Source organism: Carassius carassius, chromosome 24, assembly GCF_963082965.1.
Source record: "Carassius carassius chromosome 24, fCarCar2.1, whole genome shotgun sequence".
NCBI lineage: Eukaryota > Metazoa > Chordata > Actinopteri > Cypriniformes > Cyprinidae > Carassius > Carassius carassius.
In genome coordinates, this window is record NC_081778.1 from 12,325,468 (window position 1) to 12,337,259 (window position 11,792).

The window sequence follows — 11,792 nt, forward strand, 5'->3', positions numbered from 1 at the left end:
TCTCAAATATGATGTTAAAAAAAAATATTTTAGATGTCTTAAACAATTTACATCTACGTTCACAGGCTGTCGGTACCCTCTAGTGAGAGTCTCTCTTTACACTCTTTCCATAAAATATAATTCAAATAATTTACAATAGACATGACAATCATCAACATCATTGCTATTTGTTGCTTTTAAGTGGCAATTTTCAAAGTATAAATGTATCAGCTCTGAGGCAGAGCTGGTTTAAAGATGAAAACAAACATCCATTTCTGGCTGTTCATTTTATGACCACACTTTTATATGTTGTTTTATGTGCTGCTAAAATAATTCTACAAATATTCTGCATATGAAGTAATACTGCAGAAGAGACTGGGGTGGGATTTGGAGACCTGCTTTCCCATCAGTCATGTTTGCAGATTCTCAGAGACCACAGAGTCGACAGTCTATTCTGCAGTAGCTCCAGTCCTTTCTGCAGCAGCTGGGAAGACAGCATGCTTATGACTGAGGGAATTTGTGTCTGTACACAGGAGTTGCAGCTGTCTGTCCAGAGCCTACAGGAGGAGAGAGAGGAGGTGAAGAGGAGAATGGAGGAGAGTACGGCACGACTGTTGCAGTTAGAGGAGGATCTGATCGGAGTCACACAGAAAGGCCTGCAGAAGGAGACTGAACTAGACTGGTGCGATTTTCTGCCATATTGGAGCAGCCACAAACAGCCAATCAGAGAAGGCTTGATTATATTAACAAACTAGTGTTGTCATGAGACCGACATTTCCATAGTCAATTCCAGTTAAACTTTGTGATTCTCAATTCCGTAACCACAGCTGAAAACAGTGTACTGTTGGTCCAAAATTTCTATTTAAAAAATATATACATATTCAAGTTTCTTTAGCATATTCTAAATACGTTCCGTGTGTGGCTGAATGATTGATAATGGCTCTGATTTGACAGCCTGAAGGATCGAGTGAAGAAGTTAACCCTGGAGAAAGAGGCTCTTGAGTGTCAGCTGAAGAATGAGAAAGATGAGAAGGAGCTCTATAAGGTAACGCCACTCACTCACTACCTCACAACTTTGATTTAAAGCAGTGCATTTTATTTATTGAGATATAACCACTGACTCAAGTGTATAATGGGTCTGAGATACACAGCTACATTCAAGTGTTGAAAAAACGGATTCTTTTACATTTATTTTTGTATTTTATATTTGATATATTTACTTATTTTAAGTGCATTTATCATTTTAGTTTTTTGAAGTAAAAAAAAAATAATGAATATAATTAATTATAATAATATATTAAATTGTTTTGAATATTCGTGTGTGGAAACTTCTTTATCCTTACTCTGTATGTTTTGGTTTAATATTTGGACGAAATATTTGATGAATAAAACTGACACATGCCCATTCCTAAATATAATTGCTTGATATTTTTATACAACGCTTATATTCATATAAAATATATTTAATTTACCTTAAACCAACAAACAGACATTTCTGAAATGTTGTTTTGAAAAAAAAAATGTATTTATCCATACAGAAGTGGAATACAGACCTCATTCTTCTTTTCCTAATTGCTCTGGCTTGCACTTTGTAATTCTCACTCTCCAATACTCACTTTGTCTCACCCTCTATCCCTACTTTCTTATGACGGTCACAGGAACTGGGCATTAACGGTGCGCTGTAGCCAATGAAACACAGGCAGCCCTCACTTCACAGCAGATGCCTGAGGCAAAAACAGAGAAGGGTGGGAGTAGAGTAGAGTTGCTGCTCTCTTACTGCTGTGTTATAATTAGGTTTAGCTTGCACACTTCCTCACCGCGCGGAAATGCACCTCATTGTAGCGATTGTGTGGATAATTGGGAGCTCGTCCAGGATCTGGACTGGCTTTGTTACACTGCCAGTTTTATGTGCCATGTGCCTAGATTATTGCACAACGGATGTGCAAAGAGAAACTCAAACAGTCTATTTGAATCAAGTATCTCTGTGTGTGTTTGGCACAGATTCACCTGAAGAACCGTGAGCTTGAGAACACTAAGCTGAGTGCTGAGCTGCAGATGCTGAAATCTGTGGATGTGAATAAGGAGAACACCATTGCTCAGTTGAAGGAGGAGCTCACTAGAGTCAAATCCTGCCTGGCAGAGAAAGAAAAACAGCACCGCCAGCTACTGGCTAATAGTTCACCTTCGGTACACTCACCAGCGCTTTTACTTAAACTACATTTCATACATTCAGTGCTGCGGGAATGAATCTTAAAACACAGAAATGAGTTACCATTTTTCCACGTCCCATTTCTTCATCCCAGAGTCAGTCTTTTGTTTTTGGTATTGTTTATTTTTTTAATTACATGTTTGAAATGAGGTCTGTGGTTAACACAATCTCGAGATATTTTCACGTTTTATTCTATGACAAAATACATCAGTAATACCCGACTCTTATGTTTTAAAGCTTTTACTTGTATATTGTAAATGGGTAATGGCTAATTGGCTAAATGAGACTACAGAGGTTGTTGTGGACATTAAATGCCAACACATCAAACAGGGAAACTCATATACTCACTAATATACTTTTTAAGCCATTGCTGTGATTATATTCACACCCTATTCAAACTATTACGAAACTTGTGGCGTTGAATTTGTCTATAACTTAACTTTAGTTTTACTTCTGACAGCTAAGTAAGTATCTAGGCTTAAACATTCAGAAAAGTCGTGTTCAATTGTGAATATTATCTTCATGAACAAAACATGGAGATATCTTAAACTTTTATTGGTCATAGAGCTTGTATTCTGCAATAATTCAGAAGCCAATGGAAATATCCTCAGTGGCTTTTTGTCAGTGGCAGTGTCAACGTTATGGTCGGAGCTGGCTAGAGGTTAACATATTGAGCTATGATCATTCATCATGTTTTCCCCTCTTGATAATTTCCTTCATGCATTCATCTATCAATAAAATTGGCAAAAAGGCCAACATTCAGAACCCATATCAGTATGGTAAACAGTTGAAGATTGTATTTTTTGCCGTTGGCTTCATTTGCAGAAGATATACGGAAATGTGTGCACATTCGTGTATGTTTGTATTCTTATGTGTGTTATTTTTGTCTTTGTCAGGGGGAAAGTAAGGCTCTCAGGGAGCAGCTCAGACAGAAAGAGGAGCAGTTACAGGCAACCCAGCAGCAGGCAAATATGCTAAAAGCTGAGCTCCGTGACTCCTCCAACGCTCGTGACAAAAGCATGGCTGAATTATACCGTATCCGCCTGGAGGCCGAGTCTTTCAAAATGGGACAGATGGAGGCCCAGGCTGAGTGTAGCCGCCTGGAAAAGCAGCTGGAAGAGATGAAAAACTCAACCCAGCAGGAGGCGGTAAAGAGATGCACACCTGTATGACTTAGCATGTTTCTAAAAGGAAAAACTGACCAGGCCATGATTGCAATTATATTACTCCAGTATGCCTTAGTCACAAAAGCCCACACTGTGTACCACTTATGACGATGAAACTAAAGAATCTTATGAACTGTTCTATCTTCGTTTAACTGCGAACCATTATTAACTAACTAATCTCTCTTTCCCTCAGCAGTGTAAAGAGTCTGATGGGTTTGCTGTTGTTGAACTGCAGAGAGAAGTTGAAGATTTACGGCTCAGGCTGCAGATGGCTGCTGAACACTATAAAGACAAGTATAAGGAATGCCAGAAGCTCCAGAAACAAGTGGTCAGGCTCACTGAACCGCAAGAAGTGAGTAAACCCTCAGTTTGCAGTTATATAGCCATACCACCTGCAGAGTCTTGTGTTTTGAGTTTTTAGCTGTTTGTTAGTTTTTAGAGTTAGCCAACTCTTGCGTTTTGTCTCAGGTGAAGAGAAGTCCAGGGTCTGAACTGGCAGCTGGTCCTTTATCTGCCAGTCCAGAGGCATCTGCACCAGGTAAGTTCGTACTAAGCAATACAAACTACAACTTCAGAGTGTTTAGGACATCGTATGGACACGCTGTTGTGTTCTCTGGATTGCTAACAGGAAGCCCAGGTACTTCAGATGCTGTGCTAGATGCCATCATTCAGGGCAAGCTGAAAAGCGCAAGCAAGGATCCTGAAAAAAATGACAAATACAGGAAATGCAAACAGATGCTTAATGTGAGTACTTGCCTTTTGCTCTCCTGTCACTGACATACTGGATCTGCTTGATATACTAGTGTAGGGGTGTAATGATCAATACATCGATCAGATGTCTAACAATCTATAATCTTAAGATCTATCAATGGCACATGTAAAAGGGCATGCACACAGATTGCAGCGAAAACTGAATTAAGTTCTCTTCTGCTTTTTTGTGCTTGGATGAACAAATATAGACAAAATGATTACATAATTTTAACATTTATTTTTCTACATTAATGTATTATTCTATAATAGGAGTACCTCATTTTTGAGGTTTCCTAATGAGGTTTTACACTATTTTACACATTGCACATTTAAGCACAGAAGCCTGAAAGACTTTCATGACTATTGTCATGTCATAAGATTACTGATCTTAATTTTTTGTATTTAATTTTATTTAATTTCTCCAATTACTTATTTTTCATTCTTTAATAAAAAAGAAAAAAAGAAATGTGTTTATTTAACAATTAAAATAAATAAATAAATGTAGGCCTTTTTTGTTGTTGTGAATGTCTGAGGTACAAGCACGTGGAAATTTCAGATAAATGTTCATGTTGTATGTATTTTGGTTAATAAAAATGTAGATGGTTATACTCAATATCATAAGATCGATAAATTGATCGACATACTGTACTCCAGAATCAAACGTATCAAAATCTTATCATAGAATTTTTTGAGGTATTGGTAAATATCATAACACTGGGTATGAGAATCCTATCGTGACGAACCATCTGATTTACACCCCTGTAAGAGTACTTGTCATATTCCTCCGCAGGAGGAACGAGAACGCTGCAGCTTGATAACCGATGAGCTCACAAAGATGGAGGTGAAGCTAAGAGAGCAGAAGAAAACCAATGAGGGCCTGCGAATGCAGCTGGCTTCTGAGGAGGATCGCTACAAGGTCAGCATCACCTTCTGGTCCAGAGTTTAAACTAAAACTTAATTCTGTACTGTACTAGAGGACATTTGGGATTAACAAGCTACTATGTTATACAAAAACACAGATAACATTAAGACGTGCTGCATGAATGAGTGACACAATTAAAGACCGATGACAATCTGGTGACCACTGTTCATATTCCATCAGGTCATTTACTGTTGTTGGGCGAATTCTCATGGGTGAAGTCTGTTCATTTCAATAGGGATCCATGCAATCAATAATTTAATTTGAGGGTGAAAGGTTTCACCATGCAGACTTCACAACGAAGTTGTTAACGTGGATTCACTGAAATCATACATCGCTTCACTATTGACCCTAGACCATGAACCATTTTGCCTAATGAAATTTTGCTAATGGGTCTACATTTTTAGGCTCACAGCAGTCCTTCCCCTTTCTGGAAAAGAGCCTAAGCTGGTAGATTTTTTGGTACACAAAAGCTGGTTTCAACTGCACCTCAAGACTGTTTAGTTTCTTATAGCTATCATCATTATAGCTAACTTTAAAATCAACATGAACTCAAATATTTTATGCACTCATTTTCATCAGTCGGATTGAATCCAAACAGATTTCAGATTCTGAAAGTTCTGTTTGTAATTATATGTATCTTAAACAAAAAAGAAAGCTAACATATATGTCAGAAGAGGAATTTTTTTTTAGCAAATAATTAGTTAATATTCTTCTCCACTGAACAGTTCTTAAGATGTGAGATGTAAATAAACATATGTTAAACTGTTTATGACCTTACAGTGATAAATGAAAATAGTTTAAGCAAAAACCTATCCACGCAGCTAGATATTTGCCCATTACCCCAATTTTGCCCGACATGTAAACACCTTATCCTTTGTTCCATTGGCTAATGCACATGTGTGACAGGAAAGTGTCCGTACGGCAGATTATTGGGGATTTAAATGCATCCAGCCACAGTGAGTGTGTGTGTGTCTATATATATATATATATATATATATATATATATATATATATATATATATATATATATATATATATATAGGAGGAAATATATAAGCTGACTCTTTCTTGACCCAAGAAAAAATATCTTCTCATCTCGTGCGGGCCATACAGGACAAGTGGTATGTGACTGAATGAGTTTCCTGCTGCACTCTTGGAGTACTCTAGGGTTTTTAACGCTTTAACATCACAACTCGAATAACAAATGGAACACTCATGCAATAGATGGATGCTTACATTTTGACATCACCACCGGGAAATTGATTTTTGATTGGATCATGAATTGAGAAATCAGCCATTGTTCTATAATACATTGTTTCATTTCAATATCATGTTCATTAGATGAGTCGCATTCGATTATGAACGCGATATTGCGTAGCTGACAGTATTATTATTTTTTATTAAAGCCAGCTGTGAGGTTTTGAAATTCCTTACTTTCCAATAAAAGCAGTTTATAAACAGAGTAAATGTCCCCTCAGTACATTTTCTATTATAGCACATAGCTAAAGTGACATTCAGCTGTGCTGTTTTTTTCTCTCTGGTATGTTTCGAACAATATGACTCAGATCAGAGGGAAATGTGATCACAGATAAGCAGACCTTCAGATGTTCTGATAAGAGATCCAGGACGACCTTAGTACCGTTTTCTCCTCCACACTGTTTATTGCTGCACTGAGTCAAGCCCGATATCATTGCATTAGCACAAATACACTGACAGTGCTGGTTTATGAGCGTGTCACCGAGGAGACTGACTTTTACTGCTGTTTACATGAGACATGGAGACAGTGGAGGAAGGACAGTTGGGAGTCCTGGGATCAAGACAGGATAATGCATCTGCTGGCTGCCTCCCTACACAGCAGGAGACAGAGCGAGGGACTCGGTTCTGTTTAAGTAGTAAGGTCATGTGCAGATCAGTGGTAGTCTTCAGGCTAAGTTTATGGTTTCTCTGCGTGACTCATGTGGAGCCATGCAAAATCCATCTTGTTTAACATGGAGATATCATTTTTTTTGGTTTACTAGCAAATAAGTACTTAATTCAAATCCCAAGCATATCAGTTGCAATTATTTTATTTCATTATTTTATTATAACATGACTCTGTAATACTTAACTCTGATTGGTCAGTCATACATATTTTTATATAAGAAAGGGTATAATTGACTATTGAGTCAGGCTACCATTTTATGCATTTATTATTTTTCTTGTGCAACTCGTTTTTTTTTTTTTTTCTCTTTTGCAACTATCAGGTTACTGAACAGTCAGCCAGTCTTTATTGGATTACTATTTAAATGTTATTGATTTTTTAAAATTAAATTTAATTATTATTTAAATATTTAAAAAAAAAAAAAATATTTAATAACTAAAGCATTTAGATTGATTTACGGCAATTGATTTAAGTAAATAGTATATTTTAGAATTTATTGTAAAGTTATCCATTTGAACCGTTGGCAAAATATATATATTTTTTTCAAATTCACTCATGCACGTCACACTCAATCCCAATTAATATTAATCAGCTCAATAATATATTTTTTATATGAGTATATCTGACTGTATATTATTTTGTAAATATTAACCAGTTATTCTCATTCTAGAGTCAAGTTGTTTCACTTTTCACGTTAAATAATGTTTTAAGCAGATCTTTGTTTTCTGATTCCAGAGCCAGGTGGCAGAGAAGGGCCGAGAACTCAAGGAGCTGAAGGACAGTCTTTTTGCGTTGACCAAAGAAAAAGAGAAGCTAGAGAGGGTGCGTGCTTTCGTGTTCATTTTAAAAATGCAGCTGTTTTTCTTGCTTGTTGTTTTATTCTCAGGATCTGGTTTGGGTTTAACATAGCTCTCTAATCGGGCAAGCAGTCCTTATTTTCCATTCAATTACCCTGGACCACAGAGAGGGACGCTTAGTCGAGGTACAACGCAAAATTCGACGCTCAAGAAGCAAAATGGCCCAATTTGAGGTTCAGGCTAAATGAAATTGGCGCCTGCCGAAGACTTCAATAAAAGGCAGAGCCCTGCCTCCCTTTGAACAGGCTGAGGAGTTTTAATGAAGGGAATAATTAAACCGTTTGTGCGAGGGTGGCAAGTTACTCTACTCTGCTGTGGCGAGTGATGTATTGTCTGGACGCAAAGATAGAGGGAAGGATGAAGACAAGGATGAAAAAACCGAACCTGACTGTATTGTCAATACATCATGGGTGGCCTTAAATTAAAATTTGCTTTCCATTTTGTCTCCTTTGGGCCAATTTCACCCCGTTTAGCTTGTAATTGGCATTTTTACATTTAGGTTTCGATTGAAATGTGTGGATCGGGTAATTAGCTATTGATTTCAGCAACCATTCTTGAAGCAACCCAATACTTAATAGTCATTGTATTTCCTATGCCCTTATCAGGAGTTGCAAAGGAGTGTCAGCAGGGAAGAAGAACATGAAAACAAAGATGGCAGTGTGGATGTGCAGGCAGTTTTCTTGCAGTACGCGATGCCGTACCCTGAAGATGACCCATCTCCTCTGCTGGTGCCCCAGCGCCCCACTGATCTCATGTTTGGGAACCCGTACTCTTCTACTGATTCAAGGGGTATCTATGCTGCCAATTCATCATTCGTTTCAATTGTTCCTTCTAAATGTGGAATGAATATTTTGTGTCTAATATTATCACAGAAAAACATTTTCATCTTTTGTGACTTAAGGCTCCAAACACTTTTTAGGTTACTGTGCATGTATTCCTTGATTGCTCCTGAGCTACAAGGTTTTCTTGAGGTATAAATCTAGGTATTAAGTCATTAAAGGGTTTCCTTTCCTGATAGATGGAGCCGATGGAGAGTTCTCTGATGACCAGATGCCCCGACTGCCCCCAGTTGGGCCTCCATCCTGGGACAGCAATGTAGTGTGCATACAGCCCGCCCGAAACCTCAGCCGCCCCGATGGACTGGAGGAACCAGAAGAGCCGCAGAGCACTGTGAGTTCAAAACGGCTACCTCCACGATCAGCTGTTAGAAGTGATATAGAGGTGGGAGTAAGGTTTTAGTCAAGTCAGAACTGCAGATGGACTGTCTTTCTTTTATCTGACCCTCTCTCTCTGCTGTGCTGGCCTCCGGCAGGGCTTAGCTAAGCTGGCATTATTAAAGCCCTGCTAACCCAGAGCAGAGTCGTTAAGGAAGTGCTCACGCTCACATCCAATAGAGCTCATTAGCCTTGTCTGGATAACAGTGGATTTACCAAACTAAACATGGAAGAGCTTGTCAGTTTGTGTAAAACAGTTACTTTTCATCTTAAGTGGCCTGTTCGCATCATGTTTGATGTGATTGAAGTATACACAAAAAAATTTATGTACCAGTAGTATGATTGCAAATTTAAGTCGTTCTCTAAAAAGTTATACCTGAATGAATTTAAACTTTTTTTTTCTGCCAAAATATTGACTATATACATATAGATAAATTTGCTAAAACATGAAATATACAACAGAGCGTGTTGAAACCCATAATGCAGTGCTCTCAACTTGTACTTCCAGTTCAAGATGAGTCGAATGAACCTTAAGTAAGATCAACCACAAAAATGAATCTCATTCTTAAATGAATAGTTCACCAAAAAAAAAAAAATTCTATCATTTACTCAACCTCATGTCTGATTGGAGTACTTGAGTTTAAAATGTTTTGTATGCAGGGTTAATGTGCAAACTACTTGACTTTCATTGTATTTATAATACGGTTCATATATTTATATAAATACGATTCTTTTTAAAAACGCACCCCAGATCATTGGCCAATATGCTATGACTTCCTCTTACATAATTGCATAGGTTTATCATTTTTTGCTGCATCAACAGGATTTCTTGCGGTATTAATCATTACCAGTGAACAGGTTTTAGGTGGTTTTCGTTGACAGGAAATATTTTTTTTCTTCTCTCCCCAGCAAACCAATGATGAGCCTCCAGCTGCTGACCCTGCAGAGTTCCTCGATGGACAGATGCCATTCTGCTTTGAAGCCAGGTAAGAACACACACAAACAAGAACCTCGCAGCTGTTATCTATCATGTGGTTGAGCTTCGTTGTGGTGTGAGTATGTGCATTAGCTCAACGGCCCACCCACATCGCCTTCATACAGATGCTGTTTTACTTGCCTTTACTCTCCTGTTGTTCCAGCACTGGCTCATTCACACCTTATCACACTCGATAGACACGTTCGGACTTTATTTTTTCTATTTCTAATACAGTTAAATCTCTCTGTCTCACAGTGGAGAGCAGAAGCGATGTCCGCTGTGTGAAGTGATCTTCCCTCCTCATTACGACCAGTCAAAGTTTGAGGAGCACGTGGAGAGCCACTGGAAGATCTGCCCCATGTGCAGCGAGCAGTTCCCTCTCGACTGCGACCAGCAGCTCTTTGAGAAGCACGTTCTCACCCACTTCGACAGTAACATGCTCAACTTGTAGTCCAGAAAAAGAGGACTTGCCTCCACTTCACATTTGTGTTACAGTTAACAGCCACTTAGCATGTTTAGCTTAGAGCGTTCATCTGTAGAGCACTGATTCTTTATTTAACACAATCAAGGCAAGTCTGGATACTGTTAATAAATTCCAAATGACTGAATGATGGATTTGGATGACATTTTAGGCTCTTTAGTTAAGTCCATTTTAATTGGGGATCACTTCGGTCAATAGGACTGTTTATTCTAGTTCACTTTAACGCTTCTTATATCAAAGTTAGTGCTTGGACTTAATACTTAAGAACACTGAGCAAACCATCCCCGGGTTCCATAGTTTGAGTCAGGTATCGTCTACTATAGTCTGTTTCTGTCAGGCCATGTATGTGACCAGCTAAGAGGGTGATTCTATATTCTAAAATGATTTGAGAATAAGCTTTTGAAGATAAACCTTGATAATCAAGTTATTTGAGTTAGTGTTTTTCCTTTATCTATTTAAATCACTTATTTTAATTGAGTTGCATGCTCACGTTTCCTGTGCACTAAAAATCACAAACCTTTTTTTTTCATTTCTTTAGTTAAATACTGTCTCTTACTGTGTGAGTGTGTCTTATATACTTGATTTAAACCAATAAAGATTATACTGAAGCAATATTTATGCTGGTCATACTGGTCATGTGGAGTTGATCGAATTGAAAGTGTTTTTTTTATTAAAGTTTTTAGAAGTTGTACCACCAGATGTTTGGCTATATAGCGAATACTTAATGGGTGTAAATATATAATTTCTCTCTATTCTTAAACCAAAACCGACCAAAAAAGGGCAAAAAATTAAAACATATCAGAGCCCATTTTAATATTTAAAATGAAACCAGGTTTACATTTATGAAGCAGCTTTTTTTTTCTTCTTTTTTTTCAGTTTTGTTGCAGAAAATGTCACCAGTTCCAAAACAACCCCTGGTGTCTGACTTCGTTACACAATGGAACATTGTTGTCCAGAAACTTAAGAAAATATCATTTAAAGCACTCACATCAAGACAATACATTAAGTACACAATATATGAAATACTTCCCTCTGTACTGGCAGTGTAATACTGTTACAATGTTGCATCTAAACCGATACTGCAATTCCAACAACATTAACGTCCATGCAGTGATGTCATAATGAGTGATTGGCAGGTCCTGCTCTGGCTGGGATCTCTGGAGGGTCTAGCCACGGTTCATTCATACCACCCACAAGTCCAAAAGCGAAACAAATCAAGTACCTTTCTGATTCAAGGTACGAGTCCATACATGAAGATCTTTGGGTCGGTTGTAACTTTACATCACCCCAGTGACAGGTTAGGGGTATAAAAGTCAC

At 37.9% G+C, this 11,792-nt stretch overlaps 1 protein-coding gene across 4 annotated transcripts in view; it reads left to right on the forward strand.

Annotated features, from left to right (window-relative positions):
- Positions 1-11,089, forward strand: part of LOC132102834 (tax1-binding protein 1 homolog B) — a 31,198-nt gene extending 20,109 nt beyond the window's left edge. Inside the window, exons 6-18 of one of the 4 annotated variants that reach the window (XM_059507510.1) lie at positions 513-661; positions 934-1,024; positions 1,981-2,166; positions 3,085-3,336; positions 3,548-3,706; positions 3,823-3,892; positions 3,983-4,098; positions 4,895-5,020; positions 7,683-7,769; positions 8,410-8,593; positions 8,823-8,974; positions 9,928-10,004; positions 10,250-11,089. In XM_059507510.1, coding sequence (XP_059363493.1) covers positions 513-661; positions 934-1,024; positions 1,981-2,166; positions 3,085-3,336; positions 3,548-3,706; positions 3,823-3,892; positions 3,983-4,098; positions 4,895-5,020; positions 7,683-7,769; positions 8,410-8,593; positions 8,823-8,974; positions 9,928-10,004; positions 10,250-10,445 — 1,845 coding nt within the window. In that variant the 3' untranslated portion in view covers positions 10,446-11,089. The remainder of the gene's footprint in view (positions 1-512; positions 662-933; positions 1,025-1,980; positions 2,167-3,084; positions 3,337-3,547; positions 3,707-3,822; positions 3,893-3,982; positions 4,099-4,894; positions 5,021-7,682; positions 7,770-8,409; positions 8,594-8,822; positions 8,975-9,927; positions 10,005-10,249) is intronic. The other 3 variants (XM_059507511.1, XM_059507512.1, XM_059507513.1) reach the window with 3 other exon arrangements.
- Positions 11,090-11,792: the final 703 nt, after the last annotated feature.